The sequence below is a fragment of the Eulemur rufifrons genome, chromosome 20 (assembly GCF_041146395.1).
Source record: "Eulemur rufifrons isolate Redbay chromosome 20, OSU_ERuf_1, whole genome shotgun sequence".
NCBI lineage: Eukaryota > Metazoa > Chordata > Mammalia > Primates > Lemuridae > Eulemur > Eulemur rufifrons.
Genome location: NC_091002.1, coordinates 21,325,515 through 21,353,094, shown reverse-complemented (window position 1 = coordinate 21,353,094; position 27,580 = coordinate 21,325,515). Strand labels below are relative to the sequence as shown.

Below are 27,580 nucleotides of genomic sequence, written 5' to 3'. Positions count from 1 at the left end.
CTGAGAGATGAGAAGGAGCCTGTCTTATGAAGCGCCAGGAGCAGAGAATATTCGAGACAGAGAGACCAACAAAGGCAAAGACTCGGAAAAGCAAATCTGCACTTCTATTTTCCTTTCCCTATATCCAATCCAGCCCATCATTTGGGATCCACACCAAGCTGCTTCCCTCATGAAAGCTTCCCAGATACCTGTGGATCTTTCCTGTCTTCCTGGAGCTCTCGAGGCTGCAGCACTCATCTGGCTTGCACAGATTGGCTGGGTAGTGCAATGGTTAAGCACACGGTCTCCTAGGGAAGTTGCTTACCATTTCCAGCCCTAGGTTTTTTCACCCATAAATGCAAATAGTAATACCTACTTTATAAGGATGCTGGGGGAAACACTGATATTTGTAAAGTTCTTGGCACCTAGTGAATACACAATAAATGGCCACTACAATTAATACTTACAAAACTGGCTCACCCAGTCAAGTGTTAATCTAGTTTAGAAAAATTTTTTCAGAGCACAGACCATGGATTTTTCAACTTTTTCTCCTTCCTAGTGCAGACACTGTGCCTCACATAGATATTATGGATAGGAACAAGCATTCCACACAGCTCTCCACTATGCTGTGGCACTAATGGAGCCATGCAGGACACAGAGATGAGCAAAACTGGGCTGCAGGCCTCCATAGCTTCCAGAGAGTGAGCAAGTAGCTGTGCCTGCAGCAGTCACACTGGGGATCTTTTACCTTTGGATACAGAGAATAACAAGTTTCAAAGCACCTGCACACAGGTATTAATTAGTATGCTATGGCTGCTGTAACAAAGTACCACAAACTGAGTGGCTTAAACAGCAGATATTTATTTTCTCACAGCTCGGGAGGCTGGGAATCTGAAATCAAGATGTCTGCCGGAACCTTCTGAGGGCCATGAGAAATCTGTCCCATGCCTCTCTCCTAGGCTCTGGTGGTTTGCTGGCATTCTTTGGTGCTCCTGGGCTATAGAAACATCACCCTGGTATCTGCCTTCATCTTCACATGACATTCTCCCTTTGTGTGCATCTGTGTCCAAATTTCCCCTTTTTATAAGGACACCAGTCATGCAGGATTAGGGCCCACCTTAACAACCTCATTTTAACTTGATTACCTTTGTTAAGGTCCTATCTCCAAATAAGATCATATTCTGAGGTACTGGAGGTTAGGACTCAAACATACCTTTCTTAGGGGACACAGTTCAACCCATAAAACACTCTCCTCATCCACATCACACAGTGAGGTCCTCCAGGGCAAGTACCACGGTCCTGTCCTAAATGTCTGTACCCTTCAGGCCTCAGCTTCACCCCCTCAGCTAGTCTTGTGCTCTTGTGCCCTTTCCTACAATCCGGCCTTTCCAACTCCTACTGTGCTTTTTCCGCCTTCTCTTTGCTGGGCCAATTCCTAGTCATTCTTCATTTCTTACCTTAAATGTTACCTCCTCATGAAGGCCTTCTCTGATCACCCTTTCTCGACTGTATCTCCCGTGTTATCTGTTCTCTTGTGGTTCCCTCCTCTTTCTTCCCAACACATCCCATGGTTTGTAAGTATACATTTATCTGTGTGAACGATTAGTGGGTGTGACAGACTTTAACCCCTAGTCTATAAGCACAGTTAGGGTAGGGACCTACCTACCCACCATCGGCTTCCCAGTTTCATAGTGCATGTTCCAGAGTAGAGATTCCATAAACATTTGTTGAATGAATAAATGAAGGAATGAATTATGTATTTTGGATCCCCCATACCATCTCATATGTCATGGGATTAGTGAATGTTGAGCAAATTATTTCTGCTTGTGTTTTCTAAGAAAGAGTACATGCCTTGAGGGTAAAATAAGTCTCATTCTTTTTTGAATCTCAAGCATCCAACCTCTGCTCCTTGACCCTCTATGTATGATATTAGTTATCTCTGCTGTATGACGCACTAGCTTGACACTTAGGAGCTTAAGACAATAATATTTATTGTTTCACAATTTCTGTGGGTCAGGAATTCAAGTGACTTTGCTGGGTGTTTCTGGCTCAAGGTCTCTCATGAGGTTATATTAAAGATTTTGGCCAGGGCCATAGTCATTTGAAGGCTTGATTAGTGTAAGGCTGGTGGCGGGCACCCCTCCCCTCCCTAATGAAAAAAAAAGAAGAAGCCCACGAGACTTGCTGAAAACAATGCCTGCTAGGCCCAGCTAAGTTAAAGAATAGCCACACCTGGATGGTTACCCCGATAAGGGTCTCGGTTCCTGGAATCTATACATACCACCAGCCCCTCCTAGTTCTCAATACCCACCCTAAAACTGTAATGGAAAATTTCTAACTCTCTTCACCGAAAACCCCCTATCTCCCAGCTTTAAAACATATATAAGCCCACACAAAACTTCTGGGCAGCGCAACTTCTCAGGCCCCTCTCTCTCCTGGGATCCGTGAACCTTGGCTGGGAGCGCTCCAATAAAGCCTCATTGCTTAACCCTTTCAACTCTGCTCGTCTTTCTTTCTCTGGCCGCCTATCCAAAAATCTTACAACTAGGACTGGAGGATCCACTCTGAAGGTGGCTCACACACATGGCTGGCAAACTGGAGTTGGTTTTAGGCAGGAGGCTTAGTCACCACCCATGTGAACCCCTCCATAGGACTGCTTGAGTGTCCTCACAACATGGATTCCCTGTGAGTGATCAAGAAAGAGCAAAGCAGTTGCAATGTCTTCTATGACTTTATCTTGGAACTCATGCTCCATGAATTCCACAACAGCCTATGGATTACACATGTCAGCCCCATTCACTGTGGGAGGGGACTACACAAGGGCCTTGGATACCAGGAGCCAAGAATCACCTGGGTCTAAAGAGGTTGATACCACCAGCTAAACTAGGTCTCCTTTCCGTCTATTACTTGCCTCATCCATTCCATCCCACCCCATGGAACCCCGTTCTTTGCCTTCCAAACACTAATCACATTGTATGATTACATGTTCGTTTAATTATTTTAGTCTGTCTCCCTCCAACAGACGGTAAGCTCCGCGAAGGCAGAGACTGCATCTGTCTGGTTCTGCACTGTACCCCCAGAGACCAGCACAAGTCACAGAGTAGGTGCTTGGTGAATGCTTTTTGAATGAATGATAATGATTTGCTTCAGTTTGAATTATAAGATGTCTTTGTCTCCCCTTTGCATACTAGGCTCCTAGCTCAGGGCCTGGCATTAGAATTAAGGCTTCTATAAATGTTTGGTGAGTTAGGCTGAGTGATGAAGAAGCTTGGAGAATCAACAGGGACTGGATTTCGCTTCCTCAGACCTCTCCCTCCAGCTCAAATCCACAGAGCAAAGACAAAACTCGGACAAAAATCCAGCATTCGCGCCATAACCCAGCACTCGCGCCACAACCCTAGCAACGCGGGCGGAGCTGAGTCCGCCGGTTGCTCAGGGCGCGTCACTTCCGGGACCCGGGGTTGCGGGGATCCACTTCCGGGGGAGCGGCGCGGCGGCGCGGGAGGTGAGATTCGCGGCGCCGGCAGCTGGGCCGCGGCTTGGCGTCGGGGCGGAGTCCGCGGTGCGGCGGGAACCGAGGGAAGGGGCGGGTTCCGGCCCGGTGGCTTGGCCCGTCTGTCCCCGGCGGCGCTACTCGGGGGGCCCGGGCGTCGCTCCGCGGGCGTGAATAACTTCCCATGGTGCTCGTTAGAAAGTTACTTGCAGAGGGGAATTTGAGTCCTAGGGTGGGAGGTGGAGGGCCTCGCCAGGTGCCGCTTAGAGCTTTAGTGCAGAGCCTGGGCCAGAGCCTAGAGCTCCTCAAGGCCGTACCAGGGCCTTTCCTCCCACGGTGGAGCATTAGGAGGAGCCAGAGCTCCGGAGTCAGTCTGGCCGGGGTTCGAACCCTGAGTGTGCTCCATATTGCTGTGTTACCGTGGGCAAGTCACTTTTCCTCTCTGGTTCTCAGTTTTCTCCTCTGTAAAATGGGCATGCTGGCTCAAGATGAGATGGTGAATGTAAAGAGCATAGTAGGTGCACAGTGCGTGTTTGTTTTAAGAATTCTTTTTAAGAGAAGCGGGAAATGAATGTGAGAAATTTCATACTTTTAAAATGATGGCAACAAATTTGGATTAATAAATATATTTTGCAGGACATCTGCATATCAGTTTCAGCCTATTGGCTACCAGTTGTGACTCCGCTCTGAGAAATGGCTTAGCTTTCCATAGGACAAAATTCTAACCCAGTTTTGAGCAGTTCTTGGGAATTTGCTATATTGGGATGGGTTTGGGTGTACAGCCATTGCTGTAAGGCAGTAACTCCTGATAATGGTTTTCTATTCCCCAGCCTGTTTCAGTTGAATTCGCAGAACAGAATTTAAAATCCCTTCATTAGAAGTCAGGAATCCCCTACCAACACACTATACAACATTGGAAGATGGTGAAGCCTCTGGCAACCACGTGTTTCAGTGATTATTATGTATTTTGAAATGTTGACCCATTCTTTTTTCCCTCAATCTTTATTTCAGAACAATTTTAGATGTACAGAGTTATTGCAAAGATACTTCAGTGAGTTCCCATATACCTCACACCCAGTTTCCCCTATTATTAACATCTTACATTAGTATGGTACATTTGCCACAATTAACCAATATAGATACATTATTATTAAATAATGTACATACTTTATTCATATTTCATCAGTTTTCCCCTAATGTCCTTTTTCTGTTCCAATATCCTATCTAGGGTACCACATTACATTTAGCAGTCATGTCTTCTTTGGCCCTCTTCCTATGGTATTTCTCAGACTTTTCCTTGTTTTCTTTTCTTTATTTTTTTTTTTAGAGACAGGATCTCTGTCACCCAGATTGGAGTGCAGTGGTGTGGTCATAGCTCACTGCAGCCTTGAACTACTGGGCTCAAGCAGTCCTCCTGCCTCAGTCTCCTGATTAGGTAGGACTACAGGCATGTGCCACCACACCCGGCTAATTATTTTTCTTTTTGTAGACATAGGGGTCTTGCTATGTTGCCGAGGCTGGTCTTGAACTCCCAGCCTCAAAAGATCCTCCCACCTTGGCCTCCCAAAGTGCTGAGGTTACAGGCATGATCCTCTGTTCCTGGCCAGACTTTCCTTATTTTAGATGAACTTGACAGTTTTGAGGATATTTGCAGAATGACCCTCATTTGGCAGTTGTCTAGGGTCATGGGTTTTGGAGAGGAAGACCACAGAGGTAAAATGCTCATCACATCATAACAAGGGTCCATGCTATCAGTATGAGTTATCACTGTTGATGTTAACTTGGATCACCTGACTTGAGGTAGTAGTCAAGCTTTTCCACCGTAAAGTTACTTTTCCTGTTCCTCCCTGCCCGCTTCCATACTGAACTTTTGGAAGACAGTCATTATGTACAGCCCACACTGGAGTAGTGTGGAGTTATACCTCACACTTAAAGGCAGGGTATCTATATAAATTATTTGGAATTCTTCTCCATGGGAAATTTGTCTATTCTTCATTTGTTTATTTACTTATTCAGTCATTTATTTATATCAGTGTGAACTTATTAATGTTTGTTTTATATTTTGGATTATAATCCAGTACTACTTAATTTCATTGCTCAGATTGTTCAGCTTTGGCCATTGGGGGCTCTTTCAGTTGGCTCCTGTATCCCTTTGACGTGCTCCCCTGCCCATGTGTTTTTTGTTTTGTTGAGCTCTTTCTACTCCAGGCTCATCTTGTATATTTCTGCCCCAGTCCTAGAATTAGCCATTTCCCAAAGAGCCCTGGTTCTTTTTGTTGGAGAATGGCCTAGAAACCAAAATCTGGGCGTGAGGTCTGCTTATTGCTACTGAGTGTGCTTTCTTCTAGGCCCTCTTAGTGGACAGAGCAAGAGATATATATGTATAAATATTCCTATTATATGTAACCACCTGTATCTATATTAAGGTAAATATAACTGATGTCTCCAACTCTCATCCATTACCACATGGATTATTGTAGTATCCTTCTCTTGCTTACCTGTAACCTCCCACTCCACTGTGACAAACCTGACTCCCACCATGCACCAGACATTTAATTAATTGTTCATTCAATTCCAGTATACATGTATACTGGTTTTTAGAATTGTTCACCTGTGTCCCCTGTGGGAAACAACTTTATCAACTAGAGTACAACGCATATGTACGGTTCCTTTTGCCTTTAGTTGTACAGAGTCCACTGATTTTCAGTTACTTAGGTCAGCATCTTATTCCCCCATCTCTTCAATGAAGTTATTAATATGTTTAGATTCAGAATGTCACATTCTGCATTCCGTCCTGGGATACCCTGATCTATGTGATTTTTAAAATATTTGCATACATTAAAGTTTACTCTTTTTGCTGTAAAGTTTTATGGGTTTTGACAAATGCTTAATGTCTTATATGCATCATTACAGTGTCTTACAGAATAGTTTCCCCTCCTCCCGGGATTATTTTTAACTTCTTTTAGATCTCACTTTAGCAATCCTGTTGGCTCTCTCTTCAAAATATATCTATAACTTGAGAATCTGCCACGTCCACTGCTACCACTGAGGTGCAGGCATTTCTTTTAACTGTTAAAGTAGGTTCTTAACTGGTTTCCCTGCTTCCACTCTTGTCCCCCTATAGTCTGTTGTCCACAAAGCAGTCGGAGGGACCATATTGAAATGAGTCAGATCATGTAAGAACCTTCCAGTAGTCCCTCTTTCACTCAGGGAGAAAGCCAAAGTCCTTATAATGGCCTGCAGCTTGCTCTGTCCTGTTCTCCTTGATTGTGAAGTTCATTCCTACCTCAGGACCTTTGCCCTTGCTGTTCCTTTATCCTGGGATACTCTAGCAGATATTTAAATGACTTATTCCTTTGCTTGCTTTTGGCCTCTGTCACATTTTCAGAGAGACCCTTCCTTGACTACCTCATGTAAAATAGCACCCTCTTGCTCCTTCCTTTATATTTTCTTGTAATACCCCCGACATTACATTATATGTGTATGTGCGTGCTTTGAGGGCTTCCAATTAGAAACTCCATGGCAGGGACTGGAATAGTGCCTGCCGCATAGTGGATAATAAATATGTGTCCAGTGAATGACTGTCTCAGTCCACCAGTGTCTGGTATTCAGGTATGAGCCTCAAAGTGTCCAGTAACTTCATGAAAGTATTTGCCATGTTTGGTAATAAATGAGTATGCACTTTTTATTAAATTCTAGTAGGGGTATGAGAGTCCCCCAATATATATGTAAAAAAAAATCTCTGCCCTTAAAGCAAATCTGGAGCATCACAGGGCTAGAGACCAGGATAGTCTGCTCTGCCCTCTCAGCTCCTCCTCCTCATTGTTAAGTGACGCAGTTGGTTGCTCTTGCTTTAAAGGTGGAAACAGAGGCACAGGCTTCGTCATTTACCAAAAATGTATGAGTCAGGCCCTGGGATAAACTCAAGATGGACCCAGAGTCCCTGCTGTCCAAGAGATTACAGTGGATCAAGTAAAAAGCACAATTTCAGTGTAATATTTCTCAAACAATAAATACATTTTAAAACTCGATCCAGGGCCAGGCGCGGTGGCTCACGCCTGTAATCCTAGCACTCTGGGAGGCCGAGGTGGGTGGATCATTTGAGCTCAGGAGTTCAAAACCAGCCTGAGCAAGAGCAAGACCCCGTCTCTACTAAAAAAATAGAAAGAAATTAGCTGGACAACTAAAAATATGTAAAAAAAAATTAGCCGGGCATGGTGGCGCATGCCTGGTAGTCCCAGCTACCCGGGAGGCTGAGGCAGGAGGATTGCTTGAGCCCAGGAGTTTGAGGTTGCTGTGAGCTAGGCTGATGCCACGGTACTCCAGCCCGGGCAACAGAGTGAGACTCTGTCTCCAAAAAAAAAAAAAAAAAAAAAAACCTCGATCCAGGACATACATATTTGGATATAGATACATATTTAAAAAGTTTCAGAACAGAATACTTGGCCCTTACTAATGTGATGCACTCTGATACTTTCTATTGCCATTTATTTAATTGAATAAAGTGCTGGCTAATAAAAAGTGCTGGGTGCAGCCCCCTAAATGGTTTTCATGGTTCACCAACGGGTCACAGTCCGCAGTTTGGTTAAGAGTGCGGGCTCTGGAGGAGCCAGCCCATTTGAATCCTGAGTTTGCCACGTACCAGCCAAGTTATCCCTGGGTGGGTCATGCAATCTCTCCAAGCCTTGGTTTCCTCATTCTCGTTAGTAGTACCTCCCAGAGTGGTCATGAAGTGAGATGCTGACTGTGAAGTGTGATGCACAACACCTAGCATACAATCTGCTCGCTGCTAGTGTTGCGGTGGCAATGGCAGGGGACAACAAAGCCTGTCACAGGGAGTTTAAGGGTTCTAAAGGATGAGTGGGACTCTGTGACTTCTGTAATCAGTAAAGGAAAACCCAGAAGTCCTGGCAGGCAGGCTGGGAAGTAAAGCACAGAGGTGCAGAGAAAACTAGATGAGAGTTTTAAAGCATACACAGTATGTGTAGAGCATTTCATGTTTTCCAGAACCTTTTTACAACCACCCTCCTATTACACCTGTGCTGTCCAAGAGGGAGCCTTTGGCCACATGTGGCCATTTATCATTAATTAAAGTTAAATAAAATTTAAATTAAAAATTCAGTTCCTCTGTAACCACGTTTAAGTACTCAATAGCCACATGTGGCTGGTGGCTACCGCTTGGAGATCACAAATACAGAATTTCCATCATTGCAGAAAATGATGGACAGTGCTTCATTCTACCCTAACAAAAGTCTTGTGAAGAAAGTAGATAGGGCATAGATTTCTTTTAATTGTATCTTTTAAATTTCTTTTAAATTGTATTTCTTTTAAATTGTTTCAATAACGTTCCAAAAAATTACAGCTCGGGACTCCTTCACCTTAATGGCAACTATTTACATTTTCCTGTGCCCTCTTTTGATCTTTAGCCAGTGAAATCGGCTTATAGATGGTTCCATTCACAGTGTTTATACAATTGCTTACTTTTTAAATTAATATTATTTTGGAATGACTTTCCACTGACCTGATACAAAATGTTTACATTCGCCATTTTAGTGAAGGGGGATTATGCTGTGATGTATCATAATTGAGTTAATTGCTTTCTTATTGTTGGACACTTTAGTTGCTTCCTGTTTTATTATTATGAATAGCACTGCCATGAACTTTTTTGTACCTGGAGACGTTTTCTTCTTTTGAATTGTTTCCTTACTGTAAATTCTAGGAAGTAAGTAATTCCATCAAAGGATATAATCACTCTTATGGCTCTTGATATATATTGCCTAATTGCCATTTTAAAAAGCCTAGATGTGTTATAAGTTTGAATAGGTATCATTGATACTGCTCAGCTCGTGAGAACTTCAAGTCTGGTGGGGGGGGGGGGGGTCAAGAGATTTGCCCCAAGCGTAGCCAGCTACCTGCTGATAGTAGAGTTTGTGCCTGTCCCTTCCTTACCCCTGCCCCATCTTTCTGTTGTGTCACTGCAAATATTTATAACAATGTTGCTGTTAAACTAATAAATCTGTGTATTTGTACCCCCTGTAGGCTTGTTACAGCCTTAAGCGTAAGGCTTGGAGCCAAGAGCATTTTTAAAAATGTACACTTTATGAGGTGTAACTGTGAAAAAATGAGAACGCTGTTTTAAACCTTGGTGTTCCCGCGATGGTGCCCTGTAGAGGCTGTATGTTTCTTCCAGTGAAGCTGTTCTTGCAACCCCCTTGGCATTTGCTTCAGGGCCAGTTTATGAGCCTCCTCAAATAATCCGCCTAGAGTCTGAGCGTCATCTTGTATTTGACCAAAAATGGTATTCCTGAGCTCAGGGCTCCACCTGACTCACCAGACTGGGAATCAGGTGATGTTGGGTTCTTTCCAGAAGTCAAATCCTTCCTGGGAATATGAAGATCTGCCAGTTCTGAGGATTCTGGGGGAAAAAAAATAATAAAAATAAAGGGCCTCCGGCTTGGAGGGCCATTCCCCAAGTAGACAGAGCCAGTGTGAGAAGTGGCCACCCTGTTGGCCCAGGCACGTGATCTCCCGACGTTGAGCAGGTTGAAAGGGAAGCAGTGCTCATTTGTGTAAGTCCCACTTGGTTTACTTGGAAGGTTATTTTTATTATCTTCAGTGATTTCATGTTGGAAACATGGTACAAAGCAGTGACACCTCAGCACCAAGGTGGAGGAAGGTCTTTAGCACAATCCCTTTAGCCCAGGGCCATCCCGCAGAAATATAATACAGGTCACCTGTGTAATTTTACATTTTCCAGTAGCCACATGTAACAAGAAACAGGTGAATTTTTTTTAATTGTAGTAAAATATACATAACAATTTACCATTTTAACCATTTTAAGTATAAAATTCAGTGGCCTTTGCAATGTTATATAACCGTCACTGCTATTTTCAGAGCTTTTTCATCTTCCCAGACTGAAACTCTATTCCCATTAAACAGTAACTCCCCAGTCCCCCTGCCCCTTGCCCCTGGTAACCTCTATTCTACTTTCTGTCTCTATGAACTTGCCTATTCGAGGTACCTTGTATCAGTGGAATCATACAATGTCCTTTTGTGTCTGGCTTATTTCACATATGTTTATTCACAGTTCATAATGTTTTCAAGGTTCATCCATGTTGTATCATGTATTAGAATTTCATTCCTTTTTTAAGGCTAATATTCCGTCATATGTATACACTACATTCATTTGTCCATTCATCCGTTGATGGACTCTTAGTTGTTTCCATCTTTTGGCTGTTGTGAATAGTGCTGCTGTGATCATTGGTGTCTGAGTCCTTGCTTACAGTTCTTTTGGGTGTATACCTAGCAGTGGATTTTCTAGGTCATATGATAATTCTATGCTTAACTTTTTGAGAAACCACCAAAATATTTTCTACAGGGGCTGCACCATTTTACATTTCCACCAGCAATGCGTGAGGATTCTAATTTCTTCACATCCTTACTAACGCTTATAACACTTATTTTCCTTTTTTTTTTTTTTTAAATAATGACCATCCTAATGGGTATGAAGTAGTATCTCATTGTGGTTTTGATTTGCAATTCCCTAACAACTCATGATGTTGAACATCTTTTCATGTGCTTGTTGGTCATTTGTATATCTTTTTTGGGGATATACATATATTCAAGTATATTCAAGATATAGTTGAATGTCTATTCAAGACCTTTGTCCATTTTTAATTGGCTTGTTCTGGTTTTTGTTGTTGTATTATAATTTTTTATTCTTATTTTTTTTAAGAGACAAGGTCTTGCTTTGTTGCCCGGGCTGGAGTTCAGTGGCACAATCACAGCTCACTGCACCCTCAGACTCCTGGGCTCAAGCAATTGTCCCACTTCAGCGTCTTGAGTACCTAGGACTACAGGCACATGCCACCACACCCTGCTAATTTTTTAATTTTTTATTTTTTGTATAGATGGGATCTTGCCATTGCCCAGGCTGGTCTTGAACTCCTGGCCTCAAGCTGTCCTCCCACCTTGGCCTCCCAAAGTGGGAGGCTGGGATTGTAGGTGTAAGCCACTGCACATAGCCTGTTGTAGTTATTTACATATTCTGTGTACTAGACCCGTATCAGATATATGATTTACAACTATCTTCTCACGTTTCCTGGGTTGTCTTTTTACCCTCTTGGTGATGTCCTGTTATGCACAGAAGTTTTTAATTTTGATGTGAAGTGTATTTATATTTTCTTTTGTTGCTTGTGCTTTGATATCATATGCAAGAAATCATTGCCCAACTCCAGTGTCATGAACATTTCCCCTGTGTTTTTTTCTAAGGGTCCATCTTCATTCTTTTGCATGGGACTATCCAGTTTTCCCAGCACCATTTGTTGAAAAGACTGTCCTTTTCCCATGAATGGTCTTGGCACCCATGTTTCAAAGTCAATTGACCACCTATATGTTTATTTCTGGACTCTCTTTTCTATTCCGTTGGGCTATATGTCTGTTCTTATACCAGTACCATACTATTTTGATTACCGTAGCTTTGCAGTAAGTTTTGAAATCATAAAGTGAGTCCTCCAACTTTGTTCTTTTTTAAAATTTGTTGACATTAATTTTAATAATATAATTTATTTAACCTATCATTTCAATATGTAATCAATATAAAAATAGTATTGAGATATATTACAGTCTGATTTTCATACTAAGTCTTTGAAATTGGGTACGTATTTGACTTAGCATCTCAATTCAGACTTGTTGCATTTCAAGTCTTAATATTCACCTGTGGCTCATGGCCACCTTATTGGATAGCTCAGATTTAGCAGAAAATTGCATTGTGGCACAAATCTCTGAAAACACAAAGGACTTTGGATCCAACTAGGCCTGGCTCCAAAGGATATTTGCCTCTTTATCATTGGGGTGGGCAGAAGAAAGCCACTGGTGGTGCCATGGTAGAGGGGGAGGGTGACAAGAAAGGCATGTTGGGGAGGTGACACTTGAGCTCAGGCTTGGAGGTAGCGTGGGGGCTTCACCAAGTAGTCAGAGTGGTGAAGGACATTCTTGGCAGAGTGTGCAGCTTGGACAGAGGCCCGGGATTTTGAAAGAGCCCAGTGCTTTTAGAGAACCACAGCAAGTTCTTCCAGCCCAGGGTGTTAGGAGTGGGGGTCCTGCTGAGAGGAGAGGTGGGCTGAGGCCGGAGCTTCCACCACTGGCCCCATCGTTTAAGCCGCCAGCATTTCTTATCTGGCTTATTGGCTGTAGCCTTGTCACTGGTCTCCCTGTGGCCACTTTGCCCCCTCCCTGCATTGTCCCTCCCCCATTTAAAAATGTGAGTTGGATCATATCACTTGTCTGCTGAAAACCCTTCGGCAGCTTCACAGTTTACTCTTTCAAATTGCAAGTGTCAGGAACCTACGAGGTCTGCCCCACTCCTCTGATCGCGCCTCCTTCCGCCCTCCCTCCTGCTCTCTCCTCTGTGGCTGTATTGGCCTCATTTCCCCACCCGGGGCCTCTACACTTTCTTTTCTCTCTTCCTGGAACGTGCTTCCCTCAGATACACACATGTCTCACTCTGACTTCGTGTCTCCACCATTTCATTTCCATCTCTGTATTTCAGAGAGGCCCTTCCTGTCACCCTATACACGATAAAATGATGCCCTTCTTAAGTTTTTCCAAAACAGTCATCGCTGCCTAGCATATCACGTCTCGAAGTGTTCGTTGTCTGCCCCTGTCCTGAGCACGTGGGCCCAGGAGACTCAGGGTTTTGTCTGTTCTGCTCACTCCTCCGTGCTTGGTGTTCCATAAATATTTGTCAAACGAGTGACTGGATGAAAAATAAATGAATAAACAAAGCCTGAAACAGAGCCAACCTTCAGTAAATGTATGTTGATTGGAGATTTTTGTTGAAGCGTTTCCCTTTGCATTTGCTTATTTATTTTCCTTAACTTTATATTTGGAAAACGTCAAACATACAAAAAAGTTGAAAGTATGGTTCAATGACTCTCCATATATCATCTATTAGAGTGAAGATTTGTTACCATTTCACCACAATTGCTTTATATATTCTTACGTGTGTGTGTGCATTTGTGCAAGTTAAAAGTCGGTTGTAGAAACGTGACACTTAACCCTTTGCATTTACAAGTCGGCTCTAGAGAGTGGTGAATCAGAAGTGACCTCAGGCAGCGGCGGCTTGGGCCATGGCCTCCGACCTGGACTTCTCACCTCCCGAGGTGCCCGAGCCCACTTTCCTGGAGAACCTGCTACGGTATGGACTCTTCCTGGGGGCCATCTTCCAGCTCATCTGTGTGCTGGCCATCATCGTGCCCATCCCCAAGTCCCACGAGGCGGTGAGTCCTCCTCTAGGAGCCTCAGCTCCTCTGAGTGCCAGGTTGGGTTCTGGGTACTAACAATAGATAACACCACAACCAAGATCAGCAGGGGCCATGCTGGGCTTCTTGATTTAGTGTGTGCCCCCAAGTTCCCACCTGCGAGATTGAACCACATAGCTAATACTTTATTTGTTCATGTATCTGTTAAGCAGATTTTTATTTAATGCTCACTACATGTCAGACTCTGCTGAAGGATGTAGTATCTGCCCTCAAGGGGCTCCAGGTCCTTGGGAGGGAAGGCAGATATCCAAAAATACCCATATGTGCTCCCATAAGAAGTACAGGATATGGTGAGGGCACATAACAAGGGGGGACCTGATCTTACCCTGGGGCAGGGGCTGGACTGTCCCCCCTGCCAAGGAGACAGTGTGTGAGCTGAGACTGAAGGAATGGGCAGGCTTCTGCCAGGTGAAGTGGGCAAGGAGTAAGGATAACATTCCAGGGAGAGGGCACTGCGTGTGCAGGGGGCCTGAGGATAAAGGAGCAGGCTAGTTCAAGGAGCTGAATGCAGTTGAATGTGCCAGAGCACAGAGGGGACATGGTGAGAGCTGTAGCCAAAGGTGTGGACAGGACCCAGAGGGTTTTAAGAGAATGACATGATCAGATTGGCTTTTTTGTTGTTTTGACTCTTGTTCTATAATATAAGTGTCTTTATTCTATAAGTATACACCCTCTTTCCACCCACTTTCGTGGTGCTCCCCCCCATTTTCTCATGACATTGATTTGTTGGAGAAAACAGGTCCTTTGTCATCTATGATATACATCTCCCAGGACTTGGCTGATTGCTTCTCTGTGGTGTCATTTAACGTATTTCTCCATTCCGCATATCTCCTGTCAACTGCAAGTTCCATCTGGGGGCCTGATTCCATTCAGATCAGGCTCAGGTCACCTCATAGCTGGTGCTGTACTTCCTACTGCATGTCATCCACAGGCACATGGTGTCTGGCTGCCACACATTTAGAAATTCTGGGAAAGATCGGTGGGTTCAGGTGGTGTCTGCTGATCCCTCCATTATAAAATCCCTGTCACTCCGTCAGCTAAACAGTTTTAGCATCCATTGATGATTATTGCTTAGGTCTGTTCTTTCTTTCTGCATCTGTTAGCTGGAATTTAATGAAGGTGTTTAATGAAGACCTTTTCCTCACCTGTATGGTTACTCTGAACTGCTCTTCACACTGAAAAACAGGATAAATACTCGGTTCTTTCCCTTTATCGGTTTTCAGAGTAGTGAGTTCAGGCCCTATCAGCCTCCAGTGTTGACCTGTGAATCTTTGGTTTTCATATCATTTTGAATATATATTTTTATACATTTAATATGTTTTAATTAATTCTTTTTTTTTTTGCTCAAGTTGGCTCAGTAGGGCCCCCTTTAAGTTGGTATCTTTGTTCTTTGTCACACTTCATTAGTCTTTAATAGCTTCCTTGCTCAATAAGATGTCTCAGGCTTATTTTGTACATTTCCTGCCCCAATCTTGGAATCAGTCATTTCACCAACAAGCTCTGGTTCTTTTTAGCTGGAAAATAGTATTTAGTGACCTCAGTTGGAACACTAGAAAGTGTGATGGGTGCTACTGAGCTATGATTGCTTCTGGGCCTTTCAATGAACAGAGTTAGAAAATGAACATTTTTTTAAGAAAAGAAAGAGTTGTGAGTCCATATTGGTATTTCCAATTCAAATTTAAGGGTGTAATGTTTTTATTTACTTGGTTTTATACTGGTATCTTGTGTCTTGTATCTCTTTATCCTATGCTGGAAATCTTGTTTCCCAGTAGCAATAACACAATGACTTATTTGCTATATCCTACTGTGTCAGAGGACCCCAGTAGTTCACTAGGAGCTATGATTTATCACAGTGAGAGGACACCAGGCAGCCTTGCAAAGGGAAAAGGTCCATGGGGCAAAGACTGGAGGAAATCAGGTACTAGCTTCCAAGAGTTCTGTCCCAGTCGAGTCACACAGGATGTGCTTATTTCTCCCAGCAAGGAGTTGTGACAATATGTGTGAAGTGTTGTGTAGCAGGGAAGCTCATTAGAGACTCAGTGCCCAGGGTTTGTATTGGGGACTCGTCACATAAGCACACACCAAAATTCCACACTTCCAGAAAGAAAGCAGGTGTTGAGCATAGACCACAATGTTTGCACGAACAGTTTAGGCACAGTGAGCCACTCTTATCATTTCTGGGAATTGTGGGAACCACCCAAGTTTAAGTTCCCAGATGCCAGCCACAGGCGGACTTTGCAAGCAGGCTTTTCTCAGATAGCAGTTTGTTTGTGTTAATTCTATTCTGCACACCTATGATATACTAATTATAGTTTTAAAATAACTATATTGGTTTTTACTACTAACAGTAAGACTCAGAATGAAATTAAAGATTTCTTGGTGGTTCTTTTTTGGCTTTTGAATATGTCCCTGTAGGGCTATGCAGTCAAAGTACTAAACAGTTAATTTTTTTCTCCATGTAGGTTTCCCACCATAACATACAGTTAGGTTAATTTGCTTCAGTGTGTTTCTTTTTTTTTTTTTTTTGAGACAGAGTCTCACTCTGTTGCCTGGGCTAGAGTGCTGTGGTGTCAGCCTAGCTCACAGCAACCTCAAACTCCTGGGCTCAAGCAATCTTTCTGCCTCAGCCTCCCGGGTAGCTGGGACTACAGGCATGCGCCACCATACCTGGCTAATTTTTTCTATTTTTAGTTGTTTGCCTAATTTCTTTCTATTTTTAGTAGAGACGGGGTCTCGCTCTTGCTCAGGCTGGTCTTGAACTCCTGAGCTCAAGCAATCCTCCCGCCTCGGCCTCTCAGAGTGCTGGGATTACGGGCGTGAGCCACCGTGCCCGGCCGCTTCAATATGTTTTTAATTTTTAGGGATTCTTTTCCTTTTTGACTTAATTTTTTTAATTATATAAAACATTATATACAATATTTCCCAAAGTCAAAACTATATAATCAAGGTTCATTCACTGAAGTTTCCTTTAATCTTGTTATCCTCTATCCTATTCCCTCCTCCCCCCATGGGTAACCATTTTTATTATTTAGATTTATTTTTCCTTTGTTTCTTTTTAAATACATGAACAAATACATATATGTGTGTGTGCATATATCCGGGAGGATAATGGGGATTTACTGATGTAACGAGGAACTGTGGTGAAGGGACAGGGAAGGAACATGCTGAGTTCAGTTTTAAACAGATGCTTTTAACATGTCTAGGTGGTTCTGTCAAAGTAAGCTGGCGGATTTACCGGTTTATAGCAGGAGGAGGGTCTGGGCTGACTGTTGACCAGCATTTGGGATTTGATGAGATGTCACTGAAGCCATGGGAGGGGACGAGGTCTCCCAAGGAGAGAATATGGAGGGAGAGCTTGGAGGTGCTCCAGCATTTAGGGGGACAGGGAGGAGAAAAGGAGCAGCCAGTGAGGGAGGGGGAAATCTTAGTGAATGTGGCCAGGCTCGTGGCCTCTGGGTTGTTCTGTCCCTCTGTTATTCTGGTGTTTTCAGAAGGAGCTCCGGGTTAGAGTTTTTCTACCCACAGTTGTATCACACTTTAAAAACACAAGGCCCGTGCTCTTCGGCTCTCCTCACAGACATGGCATGCTATTGGGTATTATAAATAACAAACATTTTTTATTGTCGTTGGCTACTGATGAAGCCTGCTAAGAGTCCCGAGGGAGGGAGGTGATGACTGTTCTTGTTTTATAGGCAGAGATGTAGAGTCAGAGGTGTGTGACCATTTGGAGAGCTGGGAAGCTGCTCACCTCCTGTTGTGTTCTCAACTCTTGGAGGTAAACCTCAGAGGCCCGGCTCAGTTCAGCAAACTTTCAGAAAAGGGGTCCTTTTACTGCTGTCTTTGAGGTTTTTAGTGGCATCATGGGTTAAGGTCTTTTGAGGCAGGGAGTTTGACAAAAGGCTCAAAAATATGGCTTCATACCCCGCCTCCCGGGTCCCCCCACCACCACCATTTGAAGGTTAATTTGGGACAGCAACCTCATCTTTTTAAATACAAATATAGTACATCCCATCTCATTTTTATTTATCTTGCAGTTTAGGGGAACAAGGCTCACACAAGTGAATTGTCTTCATAACTGAAGCTTGCCGTTTTAACTTTTTGTTTTACCTTTTCAATGGATCAGTAGCAAAAAATACAGTATTGTCAGTCTAACTTTTTACTGGTGCAGCAGGACAGAAAATGGCCCCAGTTACACAGGTATTCTGCTGCTAGCTTTTGTCCGTGTGTCCCCTAAGGCAGCCTTCTCTCAACTCCCCAAACCCCTAACTAAAGGGAAAGGAAACGCAGTATTCTGTGCCTATACAGGATTACAAAGAGAAGGTGAGTGCCTGGACTGCTGCTAGGAGGTTCTACCTGACAGCTAGCTGGGGGTTGGAATTTGGATGGGGAGGGGAAAGACGGGGGCTTTAACCTGGGGACAGGGAGCTCTCAGGGAGGAAGGGAGCCCATGGGAGTGGGGCAGCTTGTGGGGACTCCAGGCAGCCTGAGGGTGGTTGGGAGGTACCTGGAAGTGAAGGGTGGCAGGAGAGGGGGGCACAAGTGGGGCTTGTTGGACAGTCTTGCTCTCTTTGCCATTTTGCTTAGGGCAAAACCATCTCTTGCTTAGCCTATAGAAACAAGGTTTATTGGTAGCTTTTTGGGTCAGAAGATAACATTTTTGGCTCCAGATGATGGGAAAGTCTTTGAAAAGCAAAAGAATGTCTTTCCTGTTGTTCTACTAAGCCGATTTTTTGCAACTAGTTTATGACTTCAGTACTTCACTCCTTAGCAGATTATTTGAAAGCTCTTTTGTGGGTAATCAGGGAAGAAAAAAAGGAACACATACAAATGCTTCCCACCCCACCCCCTTCCTTTTCAAAGTAGGAGCAAGAACCAATTTGTAAAATCAAAACCTAAGTCCCTAGAATCACAAGCCAAATGAGAAGGTTTTCTCATTGACACCTCATTAAACTAAGACCTGAGAAAACAAACATTTGTTTGAGCCTGACTGAGGCCTGAGCCACATTCAATCCACACATTTGCTTGTATGCTGGAGTCTAAAATTTAAGATAGATCCTTATACCATTTCCATCTAGTCCAGGATGGCAGATACATCTTCTCTCTCATGCCACGTCTGATAGATGGTGTGTGGTAGTGATGGTGAACAGGGTTCTGGGGATACTTCTAGACTTCAGAGAAAGAAATTAATCAGCGATGTTTATCAGGAGCAGGGGACTAGGGAGAGGTAGCATGAATTGCCCATTCTTGAGCTGCCCATGCTTCTCTGCCTGGCCGCAGGTTAGAACCATCTGGGGAGCTTTCAAAGGCCTGGACTTCACCCATAGAGATTCTGATTTGGTTGTTCTCTGAAGTCTTGGATCAGTATTTTTCTTTTCTTTTCTTTCTTTCTTTCTTTTTTTTTTTTTTTGAGACCGTGTCTTGCAGTGTTGCTCAGGCTGGTCTCAATCTTCTGGGCCCAAGTGATCCTCCAGCCTCAGCCTGCTGAGCAGCTGGGATTACAGGCACACACCACTGCGCCAGCTGTCAGATCAGTATTTTCTCCAAGAGCCCAGGTGATTCTAATGCACAGCCACTCTTCTAGTCCTTAGATGATTTCCCTGAAGCACAAACCAATTTTAGGAAGACAGGAGATGTTCAATTTGAGATGTGTTAAGTTTGAAATAATAGCAAGACATTCCGAGTGGGAAAGGAAGAGCCAGTGAGAAGTTGGAGATAGAGACCTGGGAATTATTTTATCAACATCGCCTTATTACTTGAAACCTAAGAATGAATTGCTGAGCTTTTCAAGGGAAATTAAGATTCAGGAAAAGGCTGAATGTCAGGCATGCCCAACCTGCATGAAGTAGCGTCCACACAATGTAGACATACTGAAAAGGTGTGGGGGTGTCCTAGAACCCAAGAGCAGGGATGCAGCTGCTGGGGTGGAGACTGGGGACTTCCCGCTCACCATCTGCATGCCCTCTGCCCCCCTCCCCGACCCTCCTGTCTTTCACTTCTCCCACCAGGGCCCGCTGCTCTGCTTGCTGTCCCCGTGGCGAGGTGAAACACGGCCACTGACAGCTCCCAAAGTTGACATCTTTCAGCTGCAGCATCCCAGAGAGAGGCTGCCTTCCTGCTTAGTCCCAGTTCCAAACCCCCTAGTGAAGGAACTGTGGCTAACCCAGCTTGGGACAGCTATGGCCAGTGTGGGGGGAGGGTGGGTCCTGTGGGGTGACTGCTAGGTGTGGGGGGAGGGTGGGTCCTGTGGGGTGACTGCTAGGTGGGAGGGTTGGGAGGGTCTGTTTCCACAGGAGCAGGAAAGCTGGGCAGACAAAGCTGGGATGTCCTTTCCGCTCACTCTCAAGAGACAGGCAGAGCAGTGGGAGAGTGTGGCCTTCCCGAAAACCACCAAGCGGCCCAAGGAGAACACGTGTAAAACCAGCCCCACAGAGACAGTGGAGGAGAGCCGGCTCAGGGTGGCGAGTATGCCATGGTCTGGCTGCTCTCCTTCGGGGCTGGACTTCGGTAGAACAACGCTCTTAGTAGGGAGGTCCTGCATAGGCTTCAGGAGTCTGTGAGCCCCTGTAACTGACGTGTACGTGCTCAGGCCTGTTTTCTGGGGAGAGAGTCTATAGCTTTTCTCTGAGTAGAGTTTCTCTGAGGAGGTGGGAGCCACATTCCAGGAGCTTAAGGAGTGGGCAGTGAGGAAATAAAGGTGGGGAGCCGGTCTCCCCTCCCTCCCATAGCCTTCCCGAGCTTACCTCCCAGGCCCCGTGGATCAGTTTCTACACAGAATGTTGATCCACTCAACCCTAAGCAAGTGGGTGTTGACTTTTAGTTCAGCGACTCATGTAGCAGATAGGCAGTAATAGTTCAACTGGCAGTGAATCATAAACTCCTAGTAGCTTCAATGTTGACTGTTCTCATCTCTTCACATGTTTATGTCACATGCTGTCACCCAGCAGCCAGCTCCTAGCAGGCGGGTACTTTCACCTCCACTCTGCTGTGTTGGTCTCTTCTATTCTTGGGATGCTTCCTGTTGAAAGTTCAGAAACTCAGCTCCAGCAGCTTCCCCCAGAAGGAAATAGTATGGGCCCTTGGACCTGGGAATTGCAAGACACAGTTGGATTTAGGGGCTCAAGGAGTCTTCAGGGCTCTGCCTGTCTGTCTAACTCCTGACTTTCCTGGGAGCGTTGGCCTCCTCCTTAGGCCCTTCCCACGCGTCAGGAATGCACGGTCTGCATCCTTATCATTGGCGATTTACAAGTGAGAGAAACCATTTCTCTGCCCGTGCTCACTTTCCAGATCTCATGGAAGTCCTCTGCTTGGTCACACACTGACACCTCGCCCCATAGGTGGGTCCAGGAAGTGGGTACTGTTTCTGGCCCAGCCACATTCAGCTGCCTATTCCTATGGCTGCAGTGACTGAGAGTCCCCCCGAACTCCATGGTCCAGGGAAAGGGCAGGCCCCAGTGGAAAGAGGGTGCTGGGCAAAGACAACAGATGCCCAGCATTGCAACCTAGGAGAGAAGTCACCAGAACTGATGGCGAGGGTGGTGGCTTTCAGTGTGATTCCTGTATAGACTTCGCCATCAACCAGAAAGCCCTGCAGCGTTTGGAGCCCTGAAAAGGATGGAGCCTTCCCGTGCTGCAGTGGGACAGTGGCCTGGAAGGTCAGGACCCTTTTGGAAAATTTTGCACGAGGGTGTTGATTTTAAACCAGGCCCCTGGTTGTCAGTGAGGGCTGCCATAACTAAACAGTCAGCTCAGGCCAGCGTACACCCCATTCTCAACGCCTCAGGAGACAGCCTCATAGAACCAACTTTGCAATTATGCTCTGTATTTTTTTTTGGTAAGATTTTGGGAGGAGGTTGCTATTGGATTGGGAGGCAGGGTGGTTTTTACTTAATGACCCGTTCCTGAGAGATTGCTGTGTGGTGGGCAGGGTGAGGGTGCGAGCATTTTCCCGCCAGCCACTGGTCAGGAGATGGGTGCTGGCTTGTGGGAGAGACGGCTGGACACACACACAGCCACAGGCCAGCCAGTGGGAAGGGCCTGCAGACTCGTGCTGAGTCGTGTCTGGAAGGAGCTCCCAAGGCTGTTCTTTCTAATCACAGTTCTCCTCGCCTGCCAAGTGCATCCCGGACTCTGTGTCTCGGTTCACCCTGTTGAGCCCACACGGACGGCCTCCCCCGCTCCGTGTTTCAGCTGGTTCTGTCCTCTTCTCAAGGCCAGTCTAGCTCCGTCTCTGCAAGGTCTTCGCAGCCCCACCCTGCCCAGGGCCTCGGCACGAGTGGCACAAGGCGACGGGGGGAGCTTCAGCACTAGGCAGACTGGTCTGAGTGCTGACCTGCCCTTAACCTGCCCGAGCCTCGGAGTCCTGCGCCATCAAAAGAGGACCTTCCCACCCAACCAGCAGAGTTCCTGGACGGCCACGTGAGACAGTGCGTGAGGTGCCCGAGCGTAGCATAGTGGTTTTCTCTCCCCGGACCATTGCAAGGAAAGAACAGTTTCGTCTGTGTCGAATGACATTTGGTTCTGATTTGCGGGACTACACCCACACTGAACTGCATAGTGGAAATCATAAAGTTTACCCTGAAAGGGGTTTGACACACTGCGGCACAGATTCGATTATTTGAATCTGACGAATGGCAGCAATTTTCTGGCCTGGTGAGCGCTGGGGAGCTGCTTCACTATCGACGGGGCCTCTGTCCGCAGTGGGCGCCGCCGCAGGCCCAGGAGCCACCTGGCCGCGGAGGTTTTCTTTATACGTGACATTGTGATTGCTGAGGAAACTTAAAACTTGCTACAGAGGGGTGCAGTGTTCCCAGATTGAAGGGTGGGGCTGTGGGGTCTGCGGTCTGTCATCTGCCCGGCTGGTGCTGGCCAGGTACACTGAGGAGAAGTTAAGTCAGCCCTTCATTTGGAGTCATTCCTGTCAGCTGACAACTGGGGACTAAGGGTCCATTGGTTAGGACCCTAGGACCCAAACCCCGCGGGCAAGGGCCACCTTTGCTTGCCTGCAGCTTGGGGGCAGGGAGGCTGTGCTGCATTGGGCCGGTCACCCAGACTCAGGGAGCCTCAGTGTTCTCGCGTGCGGGACGTGGCTCACGGTGGCTGGTGCTTTGGGGGAATTGAGAGGCTCTGTGAGGTGATGGTGGGGAAGCACCCACGTGGTGCACAGCCGCTGAGCGTGTGCGCTTCCTCCGTCCCCTGGTGCCTGCCATAGTACCTGCGTGTGCCCGGCTGGGTGCAGGTAGCTAGGTGACGAATGCTGAGCATCTGTGTAGAGGATGGAAGGGAACACAACGGAAGGGACTGGCTGGCCGGCAGCCCAGAGTGACAGAGAGTGGGCTGCACGAGGGGGCAAGCATGGAGACGGGACCAAGGCTGAAGCGGAGAGGCCTAGAGGCCTTGCTGGGTCTCTCAGAACTCATCTCCTACGAAGCGGGAACCAGCAACATTTTGAAGGCAGGAAGCAGTCGTGATTAGGACTGTTGTCATTGTTCAGGAAGATGGACTCCGAAAGCCCTGCAGAGGGGGATGCGGCTGGAGAGAGGTGAGGGCAGAGCAGGGAGACCTGTGAGTGGGTGACGCGCTGCGCAGGGCCAGCGGGAGGCCTCGGGCTGGACAGGGGCAGTAGAGTGTGTCGGGGGGACTGGCTGAGTCTAGAGGCCCCCGGAAAGTACAGTGGACAGGCTGTGGGGACAGACTGGATGTGGGGGTACGAGGGAATGGCGAGAGCTCAGGAATGACTGACTTGGAGGTTTCCAGCTTGGGTAACTGGGTAGGTGACGATGCCAAAAGCTGAGATGGGGAAGAGAAGAGGAGGTCTGGGGAGAGGAGCATTTGGATGACTCGATATCTGCCATGTGTGTGCCCGCCCACGGGGGACTGCGTGACTCTGCGGCACTAGCCCACCTTTCTGATGCCTCTAGGAACTTTAATCACAAGCAAGGGGAGTTTGAGTGACCCATCGACAGGATCTAGAACAAACTGTTCTTGTCATTCCAGAGTCCCCTCGTAGTTGCAGGGGCTGCTAAACCAGAGAAAGTAGATTTTACAGTTAACTTAGATTCACACTATCCCCAGCCCCATGAGCCCAGGAAACCTGAGTGTCACTGTCTCTGTGGTCTCTGAACCGGAGGAGGCCCCTAGCCTGGAGTTCAGAAAGTGGGCTCCAACATGGCGACATGGTCAGGCCTCTGCAAGTTTGGTTTGTTTTTTCTTGGTAGGGGAAGGGTAGCAAGTTACATAAACAGTATCAGCAAGAGGGGGACCTTCAAGTCATTTTGACTCTTGGCTGGAGGAGGCTCAGCAGGCTGGGGGAGTCCAGAGCTGCAGTCGCAGACCTGGCCAGGGGAGGAGGCAGCCCTCTAGTTATCTTGGGACCATCACTCCTTGGGGGCCTGGGACCAGGCTGGCCCTGTAGGTCTGGTATCTGCCTGGTTGGCTGGAGACAATGGTGGCTGATAAGGGACCTGACATTCCTCTGGACTGGACCATAGGCAGGGACCTCCCCTCCCCAGAGAGGTCCCTCCTGTTCTGTAGGGCGGGGACTTGGGCCAGGGGTGAGCAGGGAAGGCCAGAGTAAAGCGAGCTGGAAGTGAGCTGGCAGATTAGATGCAGACGGTACTTCTCTCATCCAGAAGTGTGCTCCTTCCCAGTGTCTTGGTCTGCCTTTTATCTTCCCACTTTCAATAAAGAGCACAGGTACCAAGAAACATTTCCCTGTCACAGTGCTGGGGGCAGGAAGGTGGTGGGGGCTCCTGGGTGGGTACCTGAATAAAGGGACCGCCATGCTCCGACCACTGCTGCCATGAGGGAATATAGGGCCAGTGTCACCAGATGTTTAGTTTTCAAGAAAAGCTAGGAATCCAGATTTAATGGAAAGTTTCCCAGTTGGCTTAAATTTTTAAAAATAAACACTGCAGGCCAAGTGAAGTCTGCTGTGGGCCGGCGAGGCCCCCGGGCTGTGGTGAGTGTTCTGGGGCTAGCCCGGCCTCTCTAGTCCTTCCTGGCTCCAGCACACTGCGAGTTACCACCCAGAGGGGGAGAGGATACTAGGCAGGAGCAGACTGAGCCTGTTCAGATTCTTCTGTGCCACGAGCCTGAGTGGCCTGGGGCTGGCCGTGTCTCTTCCCTGGAGTCCCCCTTCTTTATCAGTGCGGTAAAGGCCTGGGCTGGATCTGTGGTTTTCAACCTTTTTTTTCTTAGCAGCAGAACTTTGTTTCAACTAAATCTTACAAGGAACAAACCACAATGTAGGAAATGGGTTAAGAAACAGAGCCGCTCCAGTTGCAGGGAGAGTCTGCAGTTCTGCCCTCCCCGACAGGGGCATCCCTGCCAGCCCCACGGAGCACGGAGCACGGGGGCGTGACTGCCCCCCTGCCGGCTGGCTCCCCCGGCCCTGGCATTCTGTGGGTTGAGTGGGAAGAGAATGGCAGCCGGGAGGGGAGCAAGCCATAGCGGGTCTGCCTCACTGCCGCAGGGCGACCGGCCAGCCCCTGGGTGCGACTGCCGTTTCCTGGGGCTTTCCGTGTATTTCTGCCTCCTCACGTCAGCCCCCTACGGTGTGCATCGCTTTTCCCATTTCACAGGTGAAAGACACAGAAAGGGGAAATGAGTTTCCCACAAGGTCACTCGGGCTGCAAAGTGAAGGAGCCCAGATTCCACTCAGGCCCGTGAAACCTCCCAGGCTGCCCCCTCCCTTATTCTTCACCGAGAGCCGCGCTGCTCTCGGCTTCACCAGGGCCATCCCATGAGCGAGTGGCTCCCGGGTCCCCATAATGACGGTTTCCATCCCTTGCGTTTCTGTGGCATGCTTGAGTTTGCAAAGTCCCTTCAGACGTGATCTCATTTCGCTGGGGTCAGGCTTGATTCATTTAAGCAGGATTCTCCTTTTTCTCACCGTGCAGGAGGCAGAACCGTCTGAGCCCAAAAGTGCTGAGGTGACTAGGAAGCCCAAGGCGACTGTTCCTTCCACAAACAAGAGGCCCAAGAAGGAGACCAAGAAGAAGCGATAGAAGAGGAGGCCTGAGGAGCCAGGCGGGCAGGCAAGCGCGTGGGCCAGCCCTCCAGCAGTCAGCCTCCCGCTCCTCCTCTCCGTCCCAGGCTCAGGGCCAGAGATGGCTGCGACACCCTCTGACCACAGAGATCCGGACAGTCATGACAGTCCCCAGGCTCCCTCGGGGCAGACCACTACTTCCTCTTCCTCCTGCTGCCATGACGGTTTAGTAGAGTCAAGGGGACCGACACATGCTGTGAGCAAAACTGTGTTAGGTTTGTTCAGAAGTCAGGTCAGCTCACAGAGTCACATTTTCTCACTTAATCATGGTGTCCAGCCTTTGGTCACCCTCCTTGTGGGTTTACACTACGTTTTGGAATCATTGTCTAATCCCGACAAGCACGCCCTCTCCCATTATGTGTGTGCCACAGATCTCCCGCCAGTCACCTTTGTCTCTGCTTGTGCGGACGGAGCCAGGCCTCACCTGTTGGTCTAGGTCAGGATGCCATGGCCACGCAGTGCTAGTGATCCCGCCAGCTGTGACAGCCAGGTCTGGAAAAGGCTGGCGTGAGCGCCTGGGGCAGGCCTGGGCCAGGGTGATGCCTGTTCCTCCTCCAGCAGGCGGAAGGGATTTGGCTGGATGAGTGCACATCTCTTGGCACAAACTTCCCAGCCTCTGCCATGAGAGGCTTGTCGATTTCAGACCAACCGCTTTCCAAGCCATCCCAGCATGTTCAAGGTGTGCCTTTTGACTTCCACCTCTGCATCCCCCCCCCCAATTCTTTTATTCCCTGCCCAGTGAGGAGACGTTACTGGGGGAGAAAGGGTCAATAAACTGTCCTGCATGCTGAACCTGCCTGTGTGTCGTCTGCTGTCGGGGAAGGGGGGTGCCTGGGCCGCTGCCTTGGGAGTGAGGGAAAGGCTCACCTCCAGAGAGGTGGGGGGGTCGGGGCGAGGATGGCCAGAGCAGGGGGCAGCTTTGGTCGGAGTGGCTCTGCAGGCCGGTCCATGCTGGAACAAGTTTTCAGGAAGGGTCCAGCCACCTGCTTCGTGTGGCCCTTAGTCACTGGAAACACTTGGGTACATCTGTGGGTGCGTGAGAGTTTCCACTGGGTCCAGGCCCCGCTCATCCCCCAGGTTCCTGTTGCCTGAGGAAGATGCCGGTTGCCCTCAGAGCGGCCTGAGAAAAACCGAGTGCCATACAGCAGAAGGCCTCCTGTGGCTGCGGCGGGTCTGTTCACGTGCCGAGGAAGAGCCCCGGCCTTTGGTAACTCAGATTTGTCCAGCTCACGTATGGCCTGCCAGACACTTTCCCAGACATTTGCAGGGCTGACAAGGATCTTAAGGGATCAGCATCCACCATCTCCATTTTTGAGATGGGAGCCTGAAGTCCAGACTGAGAGTGCCTGAATGGGGCTTTGGACCCAAGTCCCTGGTGCTTTCTTTGGTGAATAACAAATACATCGTAAGCATCGACAGGCACAGAGCTGCGGGGGTCCCCACCATGCTGCAGAGGGCCTTGGCAAGGCCTGTGAAAGCCACTCCATCTCCTTCATCTCTCTGACCTCACCTCCCCCTTGCCCGCTCTGCTCCATCCTCACTGTCTCCGTCTTCCTCCCACATGCCAGGCAACCCCCGTCTCAAGGTCTTTGAACTTGCTTTCCCCGTTTCCTCCAGGTACTGTGCCTGGTAGGCAGAATAACGGCCCCCAAAGATGTCCATGTCCTAATCCCTGGAACCTGGGAATATGTGACCTTCCCTGATGGGGCCAAGTAAGGATCTTGAGATGGGGGAGTATCC

At 47.4% G+C, this 27,580-nt stretch overlaps 1 protein-coding gene across 2 annotated transcripts; it reads left to right on the top strand.

Annotated features, from left to right (window-relative positions):
* Window positions 1-3,443: 3,443 nt before the first annotated feature.
* On the top strand, window positions 3,444-26,626 carry MANBAL (mannosidase beta like). 2 transcript variants are annotated; one of them, XM_069495980.1, is made up of 3 exons: window positions 3,444-3,484; window positions 13,548-13,752; window positions 25,692-26,626. In XM_069495980.1, exons 2-3 carry the CDS (start codon window positions 13,603-13,605, stop codon window positions 25,797-25,799), a joined length of 258 nt encoding a protein of 85 aa, XP_069352081.1. In that variant the 5' UTR covers window positions 3,444-3,484; window positions 13,548-13,602; the 3' UTR covers window positions 25,800-26,626. The 2 variants fall into 2 exon arrangements, with proteins under 2 accessions (XP_069352081.1, XP_069352082.1); XM_069495981.1 differs by lacking the exon at window positions 3,444-3,484 and adding an exon at window positions 4,818-4,907.
* The last annotated feature ends 954 nt before the right edge of the window (window positions 26,627-27,580 follow it).

Excerpts from the sequence above, each read along its gene's own strand:
- MANBAL (XM_069495980.1), top strand. The coding sequence starts at position 13,603 with ATGGCCTCCGACCTGGACTTCTCACCTCCCGAGGTGCCCGAGCCCACT. Across the intron at positions 13,753-25,691 it reads TCCCCAAGTCCCACGAGGCG|GAGGCAGAACCGTCTGAGCC; the intron begins GTGAGTCCTCCT and ends CTCACCGTGCAG.